General features: G+C 43.7%; 1 protein-coding gene and 1 long non-coding RNA gene across 2 annotated transcripts; both read left to right on the forward strand.

The window, feature by feature from the left end:
• The first annotated feature begins 139 nt into the window (after nt 1-139).
• Nucleotides 140-23,174, forward strand: PPP1R14B (protein phosphatase 1 regulatory inhibitor subunit 14B). Its single transcript, XM_053449050.1, has 4 exons — nt 140-667; nt 9,868-9,951; nt 10,032-10,064; nt 22,783-23,174. Exons 1-4 carry the CDS (start codon nt 464-466, stop codon nt 22,849-22,851), a joined length of 390 nt encoding a protein of 129 aa, XP_053305025.1. The 5' UTR covers nt 140-463; the 3' UTR covers nt 22,852-23,174.
• Nucleotides 23,175-23,549: 375 nt separating this feature from the next.
• LOC128467414 (uncharacterized) lies at nt 23,550-24,924 on the forward strand. Its single transcript, XR_008345720.1, has 2 exons — nt 23,550-23,723; nt 24,022-24,924. It is a non-coding gene; the product is annotated as an uncharacterized LOC128467414 (long non-coding RNA).
• Nucleotides 24,925-26,575: the final 1,651 nt, after the last annotated feature.

Consider the following 26,575-nt stretch of genomic DNA (forward strand, 5'->3'; position numbering starts at 1 on the left):
TGTGGGAGAGACGGCAGAGACGGCAGAGACAAAGGAGACGGAGACAGACAGGAAGGGTAAGAGACTTTATGGGGTTAGAGAGAGTATTCCACGTGGGGGAGAAATAGCACGATAGAGTGAGTTATGGAAGAGACCTGTTTGGGAAAAGTCAACTAAACAGCTCGTGTACACCAAAGAAACTCCCGACGAAGAGTGATTTCTCATAAAGAAACACAAAAGACGTGTGATGGATCGGTCACTGGAGTCTAACTAAACCCATGACTGTCTCTTTTTAAAAGACCCACATGGCTATATAACTATTTTTCTGGTTTTCCTATTCTTTCTTTCAAACAGAGACTGTCGCTTGAGGTCTTGGAATTACAGACTGCTGGTTTCGACTTTTTCTCCAACTCCAGCTATCTTCCGAGTTATACCGAGTTAGCTTTCCGCTTATCAATAACCCCGAGACTGACGTTGTTGCCCGATGGCAGCTCTCAGTAGCCCCGGCTCCAGTCCACACCCCACTTCCCCCCGGGTGTACTTCCAGTCTCCGAGTGAGAGTGCAGAGGAGCCGGAGAGACGGCATCAAGGCAAAGTAACAGTCAAATATGATCGCAAGGAGTTAAGGAAGAGACTGCGACTGGAGGAATGGATCCTGGATCAGCTAATTGGGCTGTATGACTGTCAGGTGAGGGCAATTAATGATAGTTTATACCATGCTATGGCAATCAGCTTTTCCCATCCCCGACCACTGTGGGTTGGAGCTGCCATTGTTTAAAGCCTCGTTCGTTGTGATGGGAGTTCTAACCCAGTAACGCCTGATGTTGCAATAAATTCGCTGGGCAGTATACGTGACTTGTCCTTTCTGGAGGCTTTTACTGCCCTCTCTGTAGTGCCATCGGAACATGACTACCCATGAGGAAATTTGGATTAGAACAATGGGGGCCTATTCCTTATATTGTCATTGCTAGGTTTACTACCTAATAATTTAATATGTTGCTACCCGAAATACTTGGTGCAGCGAAACAGTTATTTGATTAGAGCCTAGTTGCCCCATTCCCGACAGATGAGCTCTGGCAGGGTCCACAGATGATGCCATCTAGAGTCACAGGAACAGCTGAGGACACCTGTCATCAACATGTGATTGAGGAAGTTCAGAGGGGGTGGGGTGCGAGACATGTGCAGAAAGTGTGAGCACCCTTTACATGTAGTTGTGTTACGCCGGTGTCGTGCGTGGAATCCAGCAGCCGTAGAGTGATGATATTCACTGTAAAGGAGGAAAAAGTCATTCTCTGCAGGGTATTGCTAATAATTAGATTAGTGGGTTTAGATCTACCCTTTAATTCTGGGTTTCCAGGTAACACCTGTTTTATAACATGCTAATACTTTATACTAAAATTCCCAATAACTATGTATGATACATAGTAACTGCATATCAAACAGCTGGCGTATTAACTCCTGTTGCTCACATCCTTTTAGTTGTTTCAATGAGTCTTTTCTCACATTACTTCCTTCCTAAAAAAAAAAAAAAAAAAAAATATTGAACTGGCCCGGGCATGTAATTCGGTATGGCTTGCAGAATGAAATTCACCCTTGGGGTTACCAAATGGTATTGGGGGGTTCAATAGCGGGACCATTTCATGAGACTAAAACTGACTGCTCATAGTCCCACTTACACACACTCATTGTGACAAAATTAACCCCTTTCGTACCGGTGACGTACCTGGTACTTCCTGTCTACATTCCCTGCAGACCGGGACGTACCAGGTACTTCATCCCAAAAAAATGCCCCCACATCGCCACAATCGTGGTGATCGCGGGGGCGCTGCTGCTGCTGTCTGCCCAGGTCTCTGGGAAGACAGCACAGCCCCCCGAGCCTTTGATCACTCCCATAGAGTGATTCTGTAGGCTGAAAACGTGAAGGGGTTGTGTGTTGATCGGGTCCCCACGCTGATGCTGCATCCCCCTGCTGCCTGATCGCTCCATGAGAGCGACAGTGCAGCGTTAACCCCTTCAATGCTGCGATCGTGGTATTTTAGGGGTTAATACCCGTTTTGTACGTGGTTCTGCTGCTGGTGTTCTGCCAGGCAGACCAGCAACAGCAAAAACAAGCCTCCACAAGCCCTTTGGTTACTCCTGTAGGCATGGAAGCCTACAGGAGTGATCAAAGAGATTCCTCACTGCAATCCCTGGTCTAAAGACCAGCAATTGCATCCAAGGGGAGAAGGTTCTTTGGTCTCCACATGAGTGTGGAGACCAGCCCCAACCCTCCCCTGCTGCCTGATCGCTCCATGAGAGCAACAGTGCAGCATTAACTCCTTCAATGCCTGATGTTTATGACACAATTGTGGTATTGCAGGGGTTAACATTTGTCCCCACAAGGGTAATTGGGGGGAGGGGAATATTAATTTAAAAAAATACGTAATTATTACCTGATCACTTGTCAGTGACATTTGAAGTCACTGATTATTGATCAAAAATTACCCTAGTTGAACACTTTGACTTGTCTACTGCTCGTAAACATATACTATGGGATAATTTTAATTGTGGGGGGGCTTCCAAAATGTCCCAAATGGGATATGGGCCTATCAAATCAATTTCTGAAAATTAGAAAATTGAAAACTGAAATGTGCATGTTCCAGTTTTAGCCTCATAGCTTCCTCAAAAATGCATGAGCCATGCATGTGAGGGATGTTGGTGAACAAAATGTGGTGTTTTTTCTGTAGTTGCACATATTCTATGCAAAATCTAATATGAAATCTAACGCAACATTGCAACATATGCAAAAAAAACCCCACAAAAATGTAAAAATACCTCAAAATTGGACATCAATTGGTGGAAAAATGCCTGCTTGAAAAGTGTCAAAATGACCCTAGTTCAGGGCTTGACAAATTTGTTTTAAATCTAGGCGCCAGCTAAAAAAGTTAGGAGGCAGGACTTTTTTTTTCCCCCCAGCCCTCAGTCTCGCGCTTTCCCCCCAGCCCTCAGTCTCGCGCTTTGCCCCCAGCCCTCAGTCTCGCGCTTTGCCCCCAGCCCTCAGTCTCGCGCTTTGCCCCCAGCCCTCAGTCTCGCGCTTTGCCCCCAGCCCTCAGTCTCGCGCTTTGCCCCCAGCCCTCAGTCTCGCGCTTTGCCCCCAGCCCTCAGTCTCGCGCTTTGCCCCATCACCTTGACCCAGCAATGCACATTGCACTTGCTCCAAGTAGCAGAAAAGTCAGCCGTCAGCTTAACAACACATCTATCATTCGACTAATCCACAATGAAAATCGTTGACAATGACTTTCATTATTGATTTTTATCAATTTCATCGATTAGTTGTTGCAGCCCTACTTCAGATGCAGCTAGGAATGCACCGAAATGAAAATTCTGGACTGAAACGGAAAATTCAGGATTCACTTGGCCAAAACCGAAAGAGAAAAAAATAAAACACCAAAACTGTAAAAAAAAAAAAAAAAAATCAATAACAATATATGTAGATATGATTAACAGGAATCACAGTCCTGCCTAGACATACCCAGGTTCCAGCATGTACCGGCTGACTTGGCATGATAGGAGTACATGCGGAAACCTGGCTTGCTGCCCCCCGTGTGCAGCATCAATACACATCACTTAGAGCCCCCTGTGCCATGCTCCTCCCCCCACTTACACAACCATACTATCACACACTCATTCATATACTCATTCATACACCCTCCTTCACCCCCTTACCTGCACTGCAGATCTCTGACATGCAGACCTCCATAGGGGCCCTGCTGCTTGTCTCTCTGCACGAACTTCTCTTGTCCCGCCCACTGGGAGGAGGAATGGAAGTCATGTGACACATGAGATGCATTCATGTGACTCCTCTGGTTGCTGTGGCCAGCACAAGAGATGCTGCTTTCACAGTAAGAGGGGATTATTTTCCGCCGTTTTTTTTTTTTATTTCGGCATTTTGCTGAAGATGTGTTACGGCCACCGGTTTGGCACACAAGCACCTAGGCGCTAGGACAAAATTATCAGTCACCATGGCGACCTGGCGTCTGGGATTTGTCGAGCTTTGCCCTAGCTGAACACCTTGACTTATCTACTAGTCATAAACATATAATTTTTGGGGGGGTAATCAGTATCTGTGACAACTATTGCAGTTATACTGGTCAAAATAAATGAAAATCCTGGCCATATAGGGTGGTTTCCAAATCAGGAAAAGTTTAATGAATATATCTTGGATATTTTTTTTCCCATTGGTTTAACGTGTGTACAATTTATATGTATACAAAACTGTTTAAAAAATGAGGGTTTTTCTTTTTTTCATTTTTCCTGACTTTTTCAAGTTTATTTCAAACAAAACAATGTGCTACGCCGCTTAATATTGTTTCAAATGAAAGTCCTACTTGTGCTGAAGAAAACAATATGATTTGTATGGGTGCACTAAATGAGAAAAGAGAAATTACAGTTGAAGAAAGACATAGCAAAAACAAAAAATGGCTCTGGTCTTTTAGCGCGTACCTAGTGTGGGGGGGGAAACGGTCCTGAAGGGGTTAAACCCACTGACCACTCAATCAATCATACTGATCGCTTTTGGCCACACTGAAATACCCTCAAACGCGTCAAATTAGCACATGGTATTCAGAACCGGCCTTAAGTGTTCTGCCGCCCTGTGCGGACTACTCCTCTGGTGCACCCATCCCAAGAAAGGAAAAACATCTTGTAACAAACAACTAGCTTTCATTAAAGATAGTGTATGTGCAAGTGCAAACAAGTACAGTAATATATTGGAAACAATAATATACATTAAATACAAGGAAAAAACAGCTAATCTGCTGTAACAAAAACATTTTTTTAAATATTGAAAAAATTGGACCCCAGAAAGCATTTCCTTGGGCCCTGCTCCACGCTCCCTAGTATGCAATCACTCCCTTCACTACCACACCAAAAAGAAAATTGCCACACTGACTGCAGATTAGAGGAAGACTGAGAGTCTGTGCAGCCCCCCCCTTTCTCACCCTGACCATGACTTTGAGAGCCATACCTCCCCTTTCCTTCCTCCCTGTGAACTATAGATCAAACACATATAAACAACACTTGCATGTATAGATCACATACAAACCTTATATTTGCAGTTATGCATAAATGATGTATGGAAACATAGCATATCAGGTATCGAGCCACAGAATCAACACAAAAACCAAGCTTTGCAGGTATAGATCAATTGAAAATCACGTGTTATTTCAGCGTCGAAGGTATAGATCAAATAAACAGAATCAGATATACAAATAACACACACCCAGCTTTGCCGGTATAAATCAATTGGAATTCACATATAAAGTCAGCATTAAAAATATAGATAACCCAATAAATTACAGGCATAGATCACAGGTTGCACACCCCAAAGCCAGCCCTGGTGTCCACATTGCCCACATAGAACCTGATCAGCACCCAGATTACACACCTATTACAGCCCCCAACTAACAGCCTAGTGTAAGACATCTTTGTCGGCAAAGATGGCACATGAAGGGTGGGCTGTTTGCATTTCCCCAAATCGCTTAAACATCCATGATAGACACAAACACTTACACAGTTACTCACTCATTCACACAAATCATTTACACATATGCATTAATGCAGTCTCACAAATCATTCAAGCAATTCATCCACACATTAATTAATTCATTCTTGTACGCATTCACACTACCCCCTCTCCCTATCTACCCCTCCCTTTCTTTTCTGCCCCATCTCACTATCTACCCCCTCCCCCCCTTTCTCACTATCTACCCCCTCCCCCTTTCTCACTATCTAACCCCTCTCCCCCTTACTGCCTTCCCACCTCTGCCCTTTCTCACTATCTACCCCCTCTCCCTACTTCTCATTATCCTTACTTACCTTGTTGACGTCCTGCGGTGGGAGCGGGAGGCGTCCGTCTTCCCGCCCTGATGAGGTGCGCTATTCACAGCTGAGCGCCGGAATGACATAGTCCGACGCTCAGCATGAAATGCTGGCACCGTGAAGGAGTCAAGGAGAGTGAGGGGTGCCGAGCAGTTGCTGAAAACTTCATGGAGGTGTCATGGTCAGGACTACTTGCCAAGCCGTGACTGGGTGGAGGGCGTGGGCATGAAGGGGTTAATAGCACCAGGCCTCTGGATTTACTAACTTGACCCCTTAACAAGGCATAAGTTACACCAAATTAACCCCCAAATCCTGCCTGTATCCCCCCAGGTAGTCTGCCACCACTCACGATTTTGATACCGGATTCGTGAGAAATCCGAATTAGAACCTTTATCTCTATATATATATATATATATCAACCCACCCCGGGCAAACAACATACATATATATCCTGTAAAACTTAATAACAATATGGTAACGTGTTATCCTCTCTTAGGGTTTGTGGATATCGATACTAGAGCCCGAAGACAGACTTGGATTTCGAATATTTTAATAACAAAAATACAAAGATTACACAGTGCCAGAATTACAAAAACAAGACATACAAAATAAAAGTAAAACAGCAAACAGTTCTTAAAAACAATGGGACTTAAACACAGGACCCTCACTCACGAGTTTCTCCAATAAGTAGGCCTGTGGGAACTCCTTAAGTCCAGATGGTTTCTTATGATGCTGCTTTGAGGTCGCTGCATTGTCCCTAAATCAGACTTTTGCAAGCAAACGCCCCTCTGACCACATGACTGATTATATGACACCATCCCCAGAATCGGGTCCCATCTTTGATGTGCCAATAAGTTATGGTGGGGTAAAGGTGATGGAAACCCCCCACTTAAGATAGGAATGGAATTCCTATAACTAAGGATCCTTATCAGTTAGGCCATGAATCACCACAGGGGTCCTTTGGGAAGATGACACCTCTAGCCAGAACAGATACAGAGGGCATTGACAAAGAAACACATTAAATCAACCTCAGATTAACTCATTGAGTGCTGAAACAAAGAAACTAACCACCTCTGGTGGGTTACCCTTCCATGCATCCACTACATTATATGAGTTAATCATGACAGGAGGATGTTAAATAATAAACCTGATGTTTTAATTGAAGTCCCGGGCAGGCGCCCCTGCTGCCATGCCATGCACAGGTCACACACCCCTAAGGCCGGCCCTGATTTTCCGCTAAATTGCATACAGCCATACATCCCTCTTAGCACCACATGCTGCGCTGTGAGCATGGAGTCATGTGACATCACATGACCGCTGAGTATCCGCCTCCCAGGCGTTGATACAAAAGTGTTCATAGACGACACATCATTATGACTGTGCCTTTTTGGCTTGCCATGGTGTGCTTGCTTTTATGCTCTAACTGCAAGACTCTTGACGACACACACCAATTTTAGGCCCTGATGCCTTCTTTAAAGTTTAAATAAGTGTGTTGTGTGAGGTCTTAGAAAACCTCAGTTCGGAGCCTGCCATGTGTGTGTTTTTTTTTTCACCATCTGATGATTTAACAATGATGTGTACATGTAAGAGAGCCGTTCTGAAATAGTATAAGACAGGTTCAATACATTTGGTTTACTGCACAGAGGATAGTGAGGTGGGTGCTCTGAGACTGCTCGCCGAGTTACATAACGTGCAGGAAAGCATAGGGTGGCGAATTCACAATGGCAGCCCTAGCCAGTTTTTATCCTCCTATCCTGCAAAAACCTTTGCGCCTGAATGTGGTTTCTAGTCGCTATGGCAACCTGAGTGATCTGTTTCTTTTATTCATGTTATTATTGCTCAAGCTTAATTAAAGTATGATGCATAGGCATTAGGATCTTCACAACACACAGACATGGTTTGTGATAGGTGTGACCCAGAGAATCTTCTATTGCCATGCACAGTACAGCCACATCCAACTAAATCTACAGGTTACAGAAAGCCCCAAGGGAGTTATTCTAGCCTACCATGGTGCAATTGGGACCAGGCCTCTGGATAAATACCAGAATTGCACACACATGACAATACAAGTAGGAGTGAGTCTTTTTTTCAGTGTTTGTACGTAATTTACAAAGTGTATATTGAAAAGGGGTGTATATTGTAGATGATTCTAGTAGGGCTGCAACTAACGATGTATTATTTACTCGGGAGATGCTGCTGAACACATATTGGGGTGTTGTTTGAAAGTGATGTATACCTGGAGCTATAAATTTGTACCTCAAGTACAATTCGTGTGTTTAAAAAAAAAACAAAAAAAAAAAACAAACTTTGGCAAAGGCTGGTGGTAGAATCTCATGCATGGAAAAATATATGGTTTGATTGGGTAAATTTGAATTAGCCGGCTTCAAAGATGGATGTATTAGGACATGGGGGCAGTAGGACCAGATGTAAAATTTCCAAGTTAAAAAATGCACACTTCCTAAATATGGCATTTTACCTCCAAAACAACAGACAAACCCATGCATGGGGGGTATCACTGTACTCGGGAGATGTTGCTGAACACATATTGGGGTCTTGTTTGAAAGTGACGACAGACACCAGGAGCTGTAAATCCATACCTGAAGCACAATTTTTGTGATTAAAAAAACACAAAGTAAATTACTACCACAAAGTTTGACAAAGAGTGGTAGTAGAATTAGTGCATGGAAAGGGTTAAAATACCAGCATTTGAAATACCCTGAGGTGTCTAGTTTTAAAAATATATGGCTTGATGGGGTAAATTGCTTTGGCCAGCTTCAAAGATACCCAAAATGGTACATGGGGTAAGAATTACCAGATTTGGGAACAATTTGGGAAATAGCAAAACGGTACTTGTACTTATTGCCCAATAACATGCAAAAAACATAAAAAAACATTGGGTGGACAAATAGTAGAATCTATTTAGCAGTTTTTTTCATTAGCTTTTTTGGATGAGTAAAAGTCAGAAAATTGTTTTTTTCCCCTCAATTTGTCATCATTTAATTAGTTTTTTTTGTTGTTTTTTTTTTTTTAAATTCGATATGATCAAAAACTGGTATATGAAGAAATCAGTATATAAGTTGTGTGGGTACACTAAAAGAGTGAGGAGAAAATTACATCTAAACACGAGCACCGCAAAAGTGTTAAAACAGCCTTGTTCCCAAAGGGTACAAAAAGTAAAAAACAGCCTTGTCCTTACAGGGTTAAAAGAATTTAATGAACAAACTGGGTGTTAAATACACACAGCAGAATAAAAAAACGTAACATTTAAATTAACGTGTCATTGTACTATGTGCACACAACACTTTTACCGCTATCACAATGGCATTTCTCTAATTGCCTTCTTGTTTGACGGAGCACAGGAAGGTCATGTCACGCCAGCGCTCCGTCATGGAAGCCATGGCGGAAGTGGGAGGCAGCACAGACTTTCTTCAGCTGCCACAGAGGAGGATCCAGGTCCCCTGCAGCGCTGCGGGTGATCTGGATCTTAGTCTTATAATCAGACCTCTATTTGAGGTTGGATTATAAAACGATGTTCATTATCGTTGGTTTTTTTTTTTTTTTTAAAATGTATTGATTAGTTGTTGTTGTTACCTAAACCCTAAGACAGGAAACCAGTTAGTAGTGCCTATTTTTGCCATTGCTGTTGAAACAAAAAACATGGGAGTATAGGCAATGGTAATAAATGAATGTAATCACACTAATAGTTGGTAATATAAGCATAAGATATAATATACTGGTATGGATAATGGCAACGCTGTAACAGAAATTATTGGTGGCAATTTGCATTTCATATCTTATGTTCCTGTAAAAGGCTATGTTTGTGGTCTTACATATTTTTACACTATGTAGAATTGGTATAATAGAAATATATGTATATCCAAGTGTTGCACAACAAACTATTAATGCCATTGACCTAAAGAATCCATTATCTCAATCGTCACTGTACATAGAGATAAGCAGTCTCTGAGCTGCTGATGTGTGAATGTCAGTTTGTGTGTTTATGAATTCATACAGAATATCTCTACATAGGAAGAAGAAATTCCAGAACTGGAAATAGATGTGGATGAATTGCTGGACATGGAGACAGATCAGGAAAGAAAGGAGAGAGTGAAGGTAGGGAATTGGTTAAGTTGTTTTTATTTTCTTTTAATATGGTTTTTGGATGTCTAACCTTTAGTTTTCTTCATTTCTAGGAACTGCTCGCAGACTGTTATAAACCAAAAGAGGTAAGCATCTATGGTATATTACCGTGAGCCTAGTATAAAAGCAATTATCACAAGAGATGTTTAAAAATAGCTGCCTAATGACATATATGGGATCAGCATAGGGAGTTGTGTTGTAAAGATAAGGTATGCATTGGGGTAGGGTCTGTACAGAGGGTCTTAAATGTATTCTGACCTGTGTATAGTACACTGGTATAACTTTGTAGGGAAGATTTAACTACTAGCGGGGGAGGGCTGGCAGCCTAAGGCCTGGGGGCAAGTCTAGTCAAGTGGCCCATTGCGCCACCGAATCAGCCTACTATCCATGCCCATCTTTTCCTGATTTTCTAACGCATATTGATGTAATGTACTTTCAATCCCATCACATTACATCAGTACGCTAAAAGTCATCTTATACGGGACGCCTAAAGCCACAATTTAGTGCCGCTAATCCTTTTTAACCCCTTAAGGACCGGGCTCGTTTTTTCTTTTTGTACCCTGTGGGACCGAGGCTGTTTTAATACTTTTGTGGTGCATGTGTTCAGCTGTAATTTTCTCCTCACCCATTTAGTGTACCCACATAAGTTATATATTGCTTTTTTCAGGACAAGATGGGCTTTCTTCAGATACCATTTTGATCGTATCATCTTATTTACTATAAAAAAACATGGTGGAAAAATTGAAAAAAAAACAAATTTTATGACTTTTATTTGAAAAATCTTTTACTCGCCTAAAAAAGCAAGTAAAAAAACTAGCTAAATAGATTCTACTACTTGTCCTGAGTTTAGAAATACCCAATGTTTTTATGTTTTTTTTGCTGTTTTTTGTAAGTTATAGGGCAATAAGTACAAGCAGCGTTTTATGATTTCCAAACCTTTTTTAACAAATCTGGTCAGTCTGCCTCCATCTCCTCTTTGGAACACCTTTGAAGCCGGTTAACTCAATTTAACCCATTCAAACCATATATTTTTGAAAACTAGACACACCAGGGTATTCCAAATGCTGTTATTTTAACCCTTTCCATGCACCAATTATACAACCACACTTTGTCAAACTTTGTAATAGTAATTTTTTTGTTTTTTCACACAAATTGTACTTTAGTTATAGATATACAGGTTCTGGTATATGTCACTGTCAAACAACACCCCAATGTGTGTTCAGGAACATCTCCTGAGCGCAGTGATACCCGACATGCATGGGTTTGTTGTGCTGTTTGAGATTTAAAAAGCCACATTTGGGAAGTGCGCTTTTTTTCTCCATTTTGGTCAGTCTGTACCTATGCCCTATCTTTGAGCTCGGCCACTCCAATTTACCCCATCAGCCATTTTTTTTTATATTAGACACCCCTTGGGTATTTGAAGTGCTTTTATTTTAACTCTTTGTTGAGATTTTTGAGAAATTTTAGCACTTGCTCAAAATAATAAACTTTTATTTTTTTAATACTTTTTTTTATATTTTTTTTTACACATTTTGCTGGTACTGGATGGTTCATCTAGTGACATCACTGCATAATTATTTTTAAATGTTAGCACATTTTTTTTTTTTTTCATTATTTTTTGAATATTTTACTAATCACATTGTGATTAGAAAGCTGGGCTCCATTGACTTGCATGGTTGAATGCAGTACCTGTATTCAACCTGCAAGTAGAGCCAGAGTTCTCTAGAGGGTCTGGAGGCCGTCTAGCGAACTCTTTCATCTTTACACAGAGGTAAGTGTTTGGTGTCGCTGGATGCCTCTTGATCGAGGCATTCCAGCGACACCATTTTAAACGCTTTTAAAACGGGCGCCCGCCCGGCTGTTGACGCCCCAGGGAGGGGCCAGACATGGCCCCCGATGCCGATCTCGGCCTTGCTGAATGCCTCGACATCATTACAGTAACGCCGTTTAAGCGAAGAAAGTGATCGTTGATCACTTTCTAAGCTTATTTCATTTTTTGACGGTTCAGGACCGTCAAAGGTCATTAAGTGACCGTTTTTCCATGAACCGGCAAAGGTCGTTAAGGGGTTAAAAGGATTGAAATGGCGTAAATAACACAAAACCTTTACTTTTCCCCTGATTGATTTCTGGGCCTAGAAAGTTTGTCCTATGAAGTGACTACAAATTCAGGAGCGCGTTTTTGTCAGGTCCCCGACGCAGTACTCACCTTGGTCCCACGCCGCGTCCTCCTTCTGACCCACGCCGCCGATATGGCAACGCACGAAGAGGGGTCCGACGTGGCAGACCTGCTCACTCCCTGGCATTGACGGTGGCACGATCTTCTTCCCGGCGTTGTGATCTTCAGGACGGCCAGAACACAACTGCAGGGCCGTCCCAACAGAGACGGAGAACACGTTCAGTCTCTCGCACGCCCTCTAGTGGCGTGCGCGCGCATACAAATCCTCTTCTTAAAGGCACAGTCTGCAATATTCCCAGGTGTATAGAATCAGGTTAATCTTGCAACCCCACTTGAGGAACTGACAACCAACCCAGAACCACAGGTGCCTTTGCCAGAACGTTTCACGGGTGAAAGAACCAAATACCGGACTTTTATTATGGCATGTGAAGTTCTGTTTGAACTGAAACCTCGCACATACCATTCTGATGCCGTAAAAGTCCGCACTGTCATTGTCCTCCTATCTGGGACCACCACAGGACTGGGCCCACGACCTCCTACGCAGCAATGATCCCTGTGTCTTGACCTGGCACTCCTTTGTTACGGTCATGTCCTCCATGTATGATGACCCGCATCGGCAAGAAACCGCTCAGTCTGTTATCAGGGCTTTACACCAGGGTCGTCAACCCACGGAAGACTACATCACTGACTTCAAACGGTATGCTGTTGACACACGCTGGAATGAACATGGATTGATCAACCAGTTTCGTTTAGTGTTGTCTGAACCCTTGAAAGACGACTTCGCTCATTTTGGAATTCCGGAATCATTGGAGTCCTTTATCCAACAAGCGATCCAGCTAGACCGACGTCTTAGGGAACGACGCCAAGAAAAAGCCGCAACATCTACTGCACCACCTAGATATTCCTCGGCTGCTTACTCTCCTTCTGCTTCTCATTCTCCAGTCCAGACCAATGCAAGTTGGTCTGGTTCAAGGAAGGCTGCCGCCAGCTGAATTACAACGCAGAAGGCAAGAGAATCTTTGTCTCTACTGCGGTAATTGTCGAAACAACGTTGAATCCTGCCCTAGAAAGGCGAGAAACAGGGGTAAGCCCGATGACTTTGCTATCATGCCATCCACTCTGACCGCCATATCACCACCCTTATCTGTTCCTCTTTCCTTGCAGTGGAATAAGAACACCTATGAATGTCAAGCTATGATCGACTCCGGGTCCTGCGGCTGTTTCCTCGACGTCCACATAGCAAATGCCTTGTCCATCCCTGTGCATGATAAAATAAATCCTTTGCGCATACAAGTCATAGATGGGTCATTTTTGCAAACGGGTCCCCTCACTAAACAAACCGCACCTATCCATGTCTCCATAGGGAGGCATACAGAACTGCTCACGTTTGATCTGGTTCCCTCACCTCTATTCCCTGTTATCCTTGGGATACCCTGTTTGCGCCTCCATGATCCAACCATTACCTGGTCAACAGGCACCTTAATCTTCTCCTCATCCGTCTGTAACCATCATAGAGGACAACTACCGACTGGTTTCATACACTCCATATTAGAAATGAATATGAAAAAGGACGAGATCATGCTACCCAAAGTGTTCGACAAAAAGGGGTAGAGACCTTGCCACCACATAGACCATACGACTGTCCTATAGATCTCCTGCCTGGGGCACCTATACCCTATGGCAAAATATACCCACTGGCAGAAAAATAATTACCATACTTACCGGCGTATTACACACACCGGCGTATAACACGCACCCTCGCCGGAACCGGAAGTGCGGGAGACGCGGCTGCAGATCGTGCAGCACAGAAAGTTATCGGCGTATAATACGCAGGTAGGGTTTAAACTTATTTTTTTAGATATAAAAGTGCGTGTTATACGCCGATAAATACGGTACACATCTTAAAAGAATACATCCTTGAAAATCTAAAGAAAGGCTTCATCAGATCCTCTACGTCCCCAGCAGGTGCCGGCATCTTTTTCGTGGGAAAAAAGGATGGCAGTATACGTCCATGTGTGGATTACAGAGAAATGAATCACATCACCATCACAAATAAATATCCTCTGCCACTCATTCCTGAACTCCTGGAACGCCTCCAAACAGCAACCGTCTACACCAAGCTAGACCTCAGAGGTGCCTATAATCTGCTTCGAATATGCCAAGACGACGAGTGGAAGACTGCGTTCCGATCCCGATATGGACACTACGAATATTTGTTCATGCCTTATGGACTGTGCAATACCCCTGCTTCTTTCCAGCGTTTTCTTAACGACATCTTCAGGGACCTCCTCGATCAGTACGTAGTGGTGTACTTGGATGACATCCTCATCTTCTCCCCTGACCTACATACCCACCGTCTTCATATGACAGGTCTTGAAAAGGTTACAACAACACCACTTATACGCAAAGATCGAAAAGTGCATTTTTTTGAAACTGATTGTGTGGAGTTTTTGGGTTTCATAATCAGACCTGGCAAGGTTGAAATGGATCCTCGCAAGGTAGAGGCAATCCTCTCATGGCCGATACCACAAAATAAGAAACAAGTACAGCGCTTTCTGGGGTTTGCCAATTTGTACCGGAAATTCATCCGGAACTTCTCACAGACAATCCAGCCATCGACTCATCTCACTAAAAAGGACGTCAAATGGTGTTGGTCATCAGAAGCCCAAAAGGCGTTCAACACCCTTAAACATCGGTTCACACCGGCTCCCATTCTCCATTTGCCAGATCCCAAAAGACCCTTCTTCCTCGAAGTGGATGCATCTAACATAGCAACCGGGGCCGTGCTATCACAAAGAGAATGTGACACAGGACTCCTACATCCAGTGGCCTTTTATTCACGCATAACATTCAACGCCATTTCTGGTGGTCCTCTCTTCCCCACGATGTCAGGACATAGGTAAATTCCTGTGCCATTTGCAACCGTGCCAAGACCGCTACCTCCAGAATGGCAGGTTTGTTACAACCCTTGCCTATTCCATCCCAACCATGGAGCCATCTCACGGTCGATTTCATCGTGGACCTCCCAGACTCACAAGGATACAACACAATCATGGTCGTGGTCGATCGGCTGACAAAAATGGCCCACTTCATCCCAACCAAAGGGCTCCCTACTGCCAAAAGAACAGCCACCCTCTTCCTTGACTCCATATTCCGACCCCATGGCATACCTGAGGTGCCCAAGATGGCTGCCTCACCTTTCACTGCTCCTAATCTTCACCAAAACATTCTAACTTTCCTCCCACCCTGGCTTCAAAATCTCTGCACTATCCATGGACTCTACATCTTCTAGACTGGCCGCACTTATGGACACCCTCACTTTTAACAGATTGCAATGTAACTCAGAGATACAAAGTGGATTTAATTTGCAGCCCTGAGTCCCAAAAGCCCCTCACAGAAGCTGAACTGACAAGTTACAAGCAAGGTACTGTGAAATCCTGCCAATCTTCTTGAAACCCCACTTTTAATCACCCAGAGTTTCCATCCTGTTTACCTATAAATAGAGCCCCAGTGTTACCTATAAATTTAATTCAAATATTCCACTATACACAGAGGATATACATTGGAATTATACAGATTCCTCAGAGAATTACAACATCCCTCACAAGCCCTGTTATATTTTAGTTTTAGTTCTACAGCCACCATTTGTCTATCTGCATTTGCATTCAAATCTTCAAAGCCCTTTCACAACTCCTGCTGCTTTGATTTAACACCTATCCTGGATTCCAATGCATGCAACTAACAACCCCCCAGAGACTGATCAATAGAACATTAACCCCCTCATTGCCATGATATCCTACTCGCCAAACTTTCTGCATTCACTCTGCCCTCCACAGCCTGCAAAGATCCATTGTAACCTACATACCTGGCTTAAATCACTTGGCATCCTTCGGAAAACTATCAGGGGCTGTCGGGGAGGTGCTAAATTTCGGAGACTTAAATATTCCCCCACAAATGACCCATCACCCAAGGACCTGCCTTCACAGAGAGAGACCTACTGAATCGCAGTGGTCCAGAGTCGGAAACAGCAGGTGCAAAAAGCTAGACCAATAGTCGCTGCCTAATTCCCATCTCAAAGCATGCTGCTATAAATCTGCAAGAAAATCTGGACTCTGCAGCCAGCCCCATCAGAGGCCTCCTATGCAATGCCAGATCAATGAAAAAATAAATAAATAAAAACCAAGTCTGCTACCATTGCCAATCTTATTGAATCAGTAGATCTTGCTTGCGTTACTGAAACTTGGCTGGATGAAACTGCAGGCCCCATCTTGGAAGCAGCAGTCCCAAGCAATTATTCAGTGCACCACTGTCCTAGACTAGACCGCAAGGGTGGAGGAGTGGCAATCTGCATCAAATCCTCTTTAAATCCTAGGACACTCTCCATTTTGAATGCATAGCTGCCAGCATCTCCACTGTGAAAGGAGAGCTAACCAAACTCCCCCCTCCAAGGCTAGCCAAACGTTGCTCATTAAAGGGTTTGACTTCACCAATCTTTTTATCAAACCTCGACAGAATTACTGGGCACCTGCAAAGACCCCAACTTATTAGTCCAACAGTATAATAAGAGAGTGAGCGATACCTTGAACAGCCTTGCTCCGCTTCGCATTGAACCTTCATGGTTTGACGACACCATCAGAATGCTGAAGAAAAAAGGCTGTAAGCTTGAAAGAAGGTGGCGTAAAACACACAACCAGGATGATAAGCGTTCCTTAACCGAGCACATTACCGACTACCAACTCACAATAACTAAGAAAAAATCTGCATTCCTGTCTTGTGAAATCAGCCTTGCACACAACAGACCGGCCCAGCTCTTTCGCACCATAGAAAGGCTCTGCAAGCCATCTTGCGTGCATACCTCCACAAATCTCACACAGTCCAAATGTGAAGATTTTGCAGCCTACTTTTCAGATAAGATAGCTTCCATCCGGACCTCTATTGCAAAAGGACAGCCAAAGGCATTACAGAGGTACAAAAACAGGGGTTTAAATTCCCCCACCCTTTGGACAAGTTTTAACATTCTGGACAAGGAAGAAATCATCTCAATCTCACAAAACCTGCGGGCAACCACCTGTGACTTAGATCCTGCACCTACATATCTCCTCCCTGCATGCTCAGAAACAGTAGGCCCAGTTTTTACAAAAATAGTCCAATGTTTTCTGAACTCCAGACCTACTGAAGCAATTGTGAAATCTCTTCTAAAAAAGCCTTCCTTAGACCCAGAATGCTTAACAAACTATAGGCCCGTCTCCAACCTCCCTTTTTTGGGAAAATTATTGAAAAATGTGTGCTAATGCAACTAGAGGCCCATCTGTCAAGTAATAATATATTTGATTCTTTCCAATCGGGCTTCAGAAAATGTCATAGCACTGAAACTGCCCTGGTTCGTGTTCTGAATGACCTCTTGATGGCAAGAGACAAGGGTGATCATTCTTCTAGATCTGTCAGCAGCATTTGACACCATTGATCATAAGATTCTTATTGAGCGGCTGGCACCTACGCGGACTGGGAGATACAGTTCTAACATGGTTTAAATCTTTCCTCACAAACAGGTCACTAAGGGCGTCATCAGGAATGTGTTCCTCAGCTCCCACACCACTAACCCGTGGAGTAGCACAGGGATCCATTCTATTTGCCATATACATGCTGCCACTGGGGGACATCATCAGACAACATGGATTAAGATACCACTGCTATGCAGATGACACGCAGCTCTACCTTTCCTTTACACCAGGAACTAAGGATCCAACTTCTCTTTTCAACAGATGCTTAGCAGATCTCTTAGAATGGATGCAAGCTAGCTGGTTAAAGGTAAATCATGATAAAACAGAAGTCCTGTTGATCAGAGGACAAAGGATAACTGTGCCGATCCTAGGAAATACTAATACAACTGGCATGGAATTCGGGGGTTCAGAGCTACTCAGGTCAAGTGAAGTGCAAAATCTAGGAGTACTCCTTGACAGTGGTTTGTCACTTAAACATCAAATCTCCGCTGCAACAAAATCTGCCTTCTTCCACCTGAGAAATATAGCCAGGATAAAGCACCTAATCTCACCAGAGGATACTGCCACCATAATCCATGCATTTGTGACATCTCGTCTGGATTATTGCAATGCACTGTATGTAGGCCTCCCAGAAAAAGAACTTCGCAAACTGCAGTTGGCTCAGAACGCAGCAGCCAGACTATTAACAAATCAACCCCGCTCTTGCCATATTATGGTCTCTCCATTGGCATCCTATCAAACGGAGAATTCACTTTAAGATAGGTGTGTTGTCATTTAAAGCCCTAAAGGGCCAGGGACCCTGTTACCTGAAAGATCTATTAACACCCTACATCCCTGCTCGCCCCCTCCGATCCACACATATGTCTCTTCTCATTACCCAAAGTGCGCACAAAATCCGGCTTCAATGCATTCTGTCATGCTGCTCCCACATTCTGGAACTCTCTGCCACTATCAATCAGAGAAGCCCCATCTTTAGAGACCTTAAAAAAAAAACATCTTTTCTCCCAATTCTTCAGGTAATTCACTCTCTTTCTCATATGCATATACCTGTAAAGTGCTTTTGAGTCCCACCGGGAGAAAAGCGCTATATAAATACTTGTTGTAGTTGGTTTCTTCCATGAGTCTATGCATTCGCCGTAGTGCAGGGCAGCATTTCATCTGGGCTGGTCAGCAATATGTAAAGGCTGTATGTATCCTGGAAAACAAAACATGGCCGATGTGGTCCCCCTAATGCCCCCACACTCTTGTGTAGTGCCCCCCTTTAGTATCATGTCGGCACTGGTATCCTGATTGCATAGGATTTGCCTCCAAAAAGCCTGCCTGTGGCATCCTAGCCTCAAACAGGCTCCCTGTGCAATGATTTCACCCCACTTACAGATCCATGCTATCACACACACATTCATTTACTTTTTCACATTCATTCACTCATTCATATTTTCATTCACGCATTCACAGATACATACGCATACTTGCTCAAACAAACTCCCCCACCCCCTTACCTGAACTGCAGAGCTCTCTGTGCCGCTCGCAGACTTCCGCAGGGCTGCTGCTTTCCTCTGTGTTGTTCGCACTCTGTGCGAACCACTTCTCTTGTATCGCCCCCAGGGGAAGCAGGGTCATGTGACATAAATTCACGTGACTCCGCTGGGTTCCTGCTTCCCTTGGGCGGAACAAGGGAAGCAGCAGGGCCCCTGCAGAAGTGATCACGTTGCTGCGGGCTTTTGTCCTGCATTTAAGAAGTCCCTGTGTGTCGTGCAACCACTTTAGCGCACGGCCGTTTTTGTTTAGATTTACGGCAGCCCGCCCCTGAGTGGTATATAATACACACTTATAACTACATCCTTGCGGGTCTATTTCTACAATGTCAAGCACACGCACTTAAATATACTGACACTTATACACCTACACACTCACATATACAAACTCATTCCATGCCCCACACGCATCTACGTTTAGAATGTCATACTAACCAGTTTCCATTAAAGTTGCTCCAGCAAACCTTAAACCTTCAGCTGAACTGTACTTAGTAGAGCACAACTCTGAGTTTTTTACTATTTTACATTAGTAGTCCCAGTAGAATCGGGAACTTTGTTGTCTGGTTGCGTCTAAGCATGGTCATGTGTGGCAATCAGGGAATGTAATAAAACAGTTTTCTTAGTTATTTCTGTACACGTGTCTGTTTGGCACCACGGGGAATAGATTGAGTAGGAGTAGGGCTGCAACTAGCTATTATTTTCATAATCGATTAGTTGGCCGATTATTTTTTTGATTATTAGGATAAAAAAAATGAATGTAAATTTTTCATTTATTTAAAATAAATAATAGGGCTGCAACTAACGATTATTTTCATAATCTATTAGTTGGCCGATTATTTTTTCGATTAATCAGATAAAAAAAATGAATGTAAATTTTTCATTTATTAAAATAATTTAATAAACAAATGATGTTAAATACAAACAGCAGAATAAAAAAAACTTTGCTAAAATGCATTTCTTTATTTCCCAACCAACCCCACCCAATTTATGCACATTTGAGCCCAGGCTGCCTCCCACGTATGCCACGCTGCCTCCCACGTATGCCACTCCGCGCTGCCTCCCACATATGCCACTGTGCCTGAAACGCCTTATACCCCCTAATACACCACTCCATCCTCCCCAGACATGCCACACTGCCTCCCAGACATGCCACGCTGCCCTCCCCACATATGCCACTCCACTCTACCTCCAGATATGCCACTCCACTCTACCCCCAGATATGCCACTGTGGCCCCAGATATGCCTTATACTCCCTGATACACCACTCCGTCCTCCCCACATATGCCTTATATACCGTATATGCCTTATACCCCCAGATATGTCACTCCGTCCTCCCCTGATATGCCTTATACCCCCCAGATACCTTAGTCCCCTCATAGAGTCACAGACCCGTTCGCATCGCACTGACACCATACTTTTATAAATAAGTACTTCACTGCCCCCAGGATTTAGATTCCCCTTAGTTTGCCCCCCCCTTTATCTCTAACTGCACCTTAAGTTAACGTTATTAAATTAATTAAATTAACCCTCAGTCCTCATTAAACTAACCCTAAACACCCCATTAACCATAACTGCCCCTAAATTAACCCTAAACACCCCATTAACCACAGCATCCCCTAAATTAACCCTAAACTAACCCTAAACACACCATTAACCAGAACTGCCTAAAATTAACCCTAAACACCCCATTAACCACAGCTGCTCCTAAATTAACCCTAAACACCCCGTTAACCATAGCTGCCCCTAAATTAACCCTAAACACCCCATTAACCATAACTGCCCCTAAATTAACCCCCACCTCCCCTAACTTCCAGCAGCCCAAATATTAATATTATACTTGGTTAGATGAGTGTCACAGCCATGTGGTTCTGGAAGAAGGAAGGGGCGGGGCCAGTTGTCACAGTAATTACAGGGAGGGACTGGTAAGTAGGAACTGCTGCTGTGAGTCACTGAAACGGATTACCGTATTTGCTCGATTATAAGACGACCCCCCAAAATCTGAATATTAACTTAGGAAAAAAAGAAAAAGCCTCAATATAAGACGACCCCAAAGGAAAAAAGTTTTACCAGTAAATGTTAATTCATGTAAACAATTTTTTTTAATAAAAGCTATGATTGAGAAAAATATTTTTTTTATTTCTTGTATTTTCCAACCTGTCCCCCAGTTACGCACATCTGCCCCCAGGCTTGCCACTCCAATATGGCACTGTGGCCCATGATATGCCTTTTAACCCTCTATATGCCACTGTGCCCCATGGTATGCCTTTTGACCCCCTATGTGCCACTCTGCCTCCAGAAATGCCTTATACCCCTATATCCCATTCTGGCATTTAGGGGTTAAAATGCATATTATGGGGTAGAGTGGCATATAGGGAGGTATAAGGCATTTCAGGAGGCAGAGTGGCATTAAGGGAGTTAAAAGGCATTGTATAGAGCACTCTGCCTCCAGAAATGCCTTATACCCCTATATGCCACTCTGGCATTTAGGGGGTTAAAAGGCATATTATGGGGCAGAGTGGCATATAGGGAGGTATAAGGCATTTCAGGAGGCAGAGTGCTCTATTAAATGCCCCCTTAACGCCACTCCAGAAATGCCCTATGCCCCCATTTAACACACACACACACACACCCTATACCCCCATTTAACTAACACACACACTCTCTCTCTCTCTCTCTCCCCCCTCTCTCACCCCCCTTCCCCCTCTCTCACCCCTCTCTCCCCTCTCTCCCCTCTCAGCCCTCTCTTACCGGTGCTTCCAGCCGGGGCAGCGGGTTGACGTCGCCTTCCGCTGCAGCCGGAAGGAGGTGGAGTTGGCAGCGGAGGTTTGTATGCGTCCGTCGCGTATACTTTCCCAGGCTGTCAGAGATCAGAGTTCCCCGCACCGGTGCGGGGAACTCTGATCTCTGACAGTCGGGGAAGGTCTACGCGACGGACGCAGACAACACCCGCTGCTAGCCACACCTCCTTCCGGCTGCAGCGGACATTGTCTACGCGGATCGCGTAGACGTCAACCCACTGCCCCGGCAAAACAGCAGGAAGCACCGGTAAGTGTGTGTATGATGGGGGGGGTGAGACAGGAGGATCCAGGTCCCCTGCAGCGGTGCGGGGGATCTGGATCTTAGTCTCCTAATCAGACCTCTATTTGAGGTCTGATTAGAAGACGAGGGGTATTTTTCAGAGCATTTGTTCTGGAAAAAAACCTCGTCTTATAATCGAGCAAATACGGTATATAATGAGGGGTATTTTTCAGAGCGTTTGCTCTGAAAAAAAAACTCATTTTCTAATCATTTCTAATCGATAATGAAATTCGTTGGCAACTATTTTCATTATCGATTTTATCGATTAGTTGTTGCAGCCCTAAGTAGGAGGTTGTGTGGAATAGATCTATGTGTGTAACTGTACTTGTGTTGTAAACTGTAGGACAAGTGAGATGGTAATGTACAAAGTATAATATGATAGTTGCTGTATATATCAGCACATGAGATTTTTCTTTAATCAAAGTATACTATGTGGGATTGGAGAAATGGAGGCATATGTGTTGCAAAGGAAGATAGTGGTACAACAAATTGTTTTTATACCTCTTTCCCACAGGCCTTTATTGCTGGATTGCTGGAGAAGATTCAAGGAATGCAAAAGCTGAGCACCCCCCAGAAGAAGTGATGTGCAATTCCATGACAGGAAGGTATGGCTCCACACACCTTTCTGGTGGAAGTCCAACGACACGGGCTGTCAGGGTTACAGGTTCCCTTCTGATGGATGCATATCAAGTTTTATGTGTGACAGAGAAGGCCCTCCCTCTTTTGTATGACTTTTTTATTTTTAGAAGGCATTGTCTTTTTTTTATTAATTAAATGAAAAAAAAACTGAAGAATTGTTGAACCAGTGTCTTATATATAGTCACATAGCCTACTATGTTACACAAACGAATATTCTTCTATAAGCTGTTATCTTTCTATTACACTGAGCAGCCTTCCTTCTTCGTCCTCTCATGTGTACGTGAAATTATGTATACATGAATCTGTTTTGTGCGCCGGGATATGACATCAAAACCGAGGGAGCAGGAACGGAGGGCAGACTTATTTTAAGCTGGTTACATGGAGGTTTTTGATCTCTAGAGGCGACCATTATAGTCCACCTCCGGAGGGGTGTGGATCCGATGCCACCTGGTGGCGCCCCCCTTTAGGTATGCTACTGGAACCAATTATAAGGCACAAAATGGAACCAATAGGACTAATGAACACCAAGAAAGTGACCAATGTGTGTGTGTCTGTGTGTGTGTGTGGGGGGTTACATAGAGTGACCACTAGCCCTCTAATCTGTAATTAGATACTCTGCAGGAATGTACACAAGCAGTGCTGCCAAGGAAATGCTTTGCTATAGGTAGATAGGTATAAGGCAGACACCTCCATCAGGGTATAAAATGATTCACCAGAGGAAGGGTTTTGTCTAGCTTTGGTACACTAAAGCAGCTATAATAGCAACAGGGGGACAAAATTGAGTTAAAATTACAATAAGTAGCATTGAACATAATAGTGCTTTTGCCAAGTGCATACGTGTATTCTGGCAAGCCAGTTTATTCAGCTCTTATCCAAAACTCTTCAAGTGCCTCTATAATAAAAATGAATAGGTACATTATTTAGATACCTCACAACTAGGAAGTATTGTCGTTGCAGGGGGGAAAACAGACGTTACCACAACAAAGTGACAGCCCAGGACAGTCAATAATTTTAATGTTTATTTAAATGTTGTTCTCTGTGGATGACCCTTAGTCTGGCAAGGAAAAGAAGGGCAAATTTCATCTTCCTTATGAAGAGCTGGGAAAACGTTGAGGAGTCCTGGAATACGAGCAATTTTTGGCCTTGGTAGGTGGCCAGGTGACTTTAAGCCAGCAGGAATTTCCTTTTTATCAGTGAAATTAAAGAGTGTAAAGATAACAGTCCGAGATCTGGACTGTCATGTCTGGAGTGGTTGTCCCAACTGCACATCCATTCAATGGCATATGAGTAGCTTGTTGTTTCTAGGAACAGAAGTTTAGATGGCAAGAGAAAGTTGAGCAAGTGTCTCCCTTTTAGGGATTCTGATAAACTCATGACCCACAAGATAATTCTCCTGCTGCCATTCTTAGTTCAGGAAAAAGAGAAGAGGCATATTACATGATGACTTGTATAATACTGTTAATTAAAATTGTCACTAGAAAACGTTAAATATTAAACTAAGATATAATGCAGGCTCCTTCAGGTGCTGACTATACATTGTACAACGTTATTATTTTTAGCATTTATTTATATAGTATCAACAATTTATGCAGCGCTTTGATACAGAGCATAAGAAGGGACGTTACAGACAAAAGTAGACAAACATGAGGTAGAGGGTCCTGCCTGTAAGCCTACAATCTAGAGGCAATGGGGGGGGCATAAGAGTAAGTGAGGTGATTGAAGAGGAGAAAATAAAAACAAATTGTGGATAGAAGGGAGGTTACCAAGTGGTTAATTGCAAGGTTAAATCACATCATGTGATGAATTAGACATATATAACATTGATCCGGGGTTGTGAGTTGTGGGAGGACATTAAACAGTCTGAGTTGAGTTGCTAGGGCAGGGGTGTCCAAGTTTTTTTTGCAGTGGGCCACTTCATCATAATTGTGTACGTGCGCGGGCCGCACTCATTTTTCACTGTGAGAAAATATGGCCTTTAATAAAATATGCAGATTAAAATAAAGTAAATGACGCAAAACCTTTACTTTTCCTCTCACTGATTTCTGGGCCTAGAAAGTGTTGTGACTACAAATTCAGGATAATTAAAAATGAAATAGTTCTATTTATTCTAGGGATACACCGAATTGAAAATTCTGGACCAAAACATTCACGGTTCACTTAGCCAAAACCGAAAATGACCCCCCACCTTTAAAAATAATAAGAAAAACTCACATTTTTAATAAAAGTAGGTAACGCACCACAATTGGACAAAAAAAATTAGCAACATGACTTGGCATGACAGGAGTGCGATTGCTAACGGCAATCACACTCCTACCATACCCAGGCAACAAGTAAATGCTGGTACCTGGGCATGATGGGACTGTGTTTGCTGTGATTGCTGTTAGCAATCACACTCCTATCATGCCAAGTCAGCCAGTACATGCTGGTACAGGGTGGCTGTAAGTGATGTGCAGACCCCATACTGCTGGCAGCATCAATACACAAGGGGGGCAGCTAGCTAGGTTTCAGCATGTACTGACTGACTTGGCATGATAAGAGTGTGATTGCTAACAGCAATCACAGTCCCATCATGCCTAGGTTCCAGCACTTACACATCCAACCAGTAAATGCTAGAACCTAGGCATGATGGGACTGTGATTGCTGTTAGCAATCACACTCCTATCATCCCAAGTCAGCCAGTACATGCTGGTACAGGGTGGCTGTAAGTGATGTGCAGACCCCATACTGCTGGCAGCATCAGTACACAAGGGGGGCAGCTAGCCATGTTTCATCATGTGCTGGCTGACTTGGCATGATAGGAGTGTGATTGCTAACAGCAATCACAGTCCCATCATGCCTAGGTTCCAGCACTTACACATCCAGCTATCACACACACACTCCTTCATTCATATACTCATTCATTCACAGATTCATTCCCTCAATCACACATACTCATTCAAACACCCTCCCCACCCCCTTACCTGCACTGCAGCTCCTCGATGCCTCTCACAGACTTCAGCAGGGGGCGTGGTCTCCCTCTGTGTTCTCTGGTACTGAACAGAGGAAGCAGGACTGGAGCAGAGTCATGTGATGTTGGGTTCCGCTTCCTCTGTGCAGTACAAAAGACCCTCCCACAGGTAAGTAGCAGGGCTCTCGTTGTAGCAGGGCTCAAGGTGCGGCCCCCGTAAGATCGGTTGCCCTGGCTGCCGATCTTACGCGGGCCGCACCTCGTGGTCTCGTGGGCCCCATTTGGCCCGCGGGCCGCATGTTGGACGACCCTGTGCTAGGGGAAGGTACGTCAGGAGTGATGCCTGTGAGGGAAGGTACGTCAGGAGTGATGTCTGTAAGGGAAAGCTCAGGAACATACAGTATATTGAAGGCGCCCTCCTTTTGCGGAAGTTCACTTGGAGGCCATGTTCATGGAGAAGCAGACGAAAAAAGAAGACAGACCAACAAGAAGAAGCAAGCTCCACGGCAAGGAGACGGGCAAGGAAGCGGTGGGAGAAGAAGGTAGGGAGGCATTCAGGGAGAGCTTCAGAGAGAGTGAATGAAAGTGTGAGACAGCATGAGTGAGAGTGAAAGAACCGAAACACTTCAAAATGAAAGTTCAGAGCTCTTTGCTTTGTTTTCGTTTGTTTCATTAAAAGTTAAGCTCTTTCTAAATGGTAAATTTACTTCTGATCCTTTGT

Source organism: Spea bombifrons, chromosome 10 (assembly GCF_027358695.1).
Source record: "Spea bombifrons isolate aSpeBom1 chromosome 10, aSpeBom1.2.pri, whole genome shotgun sequence".
Taxonomy (NCBI): domain Eukaryota; kingdom Metazoa; phylum Chordata; class Amphibia; order Anura; family Pelobatidae; genus Spea; species Spea bombifrons.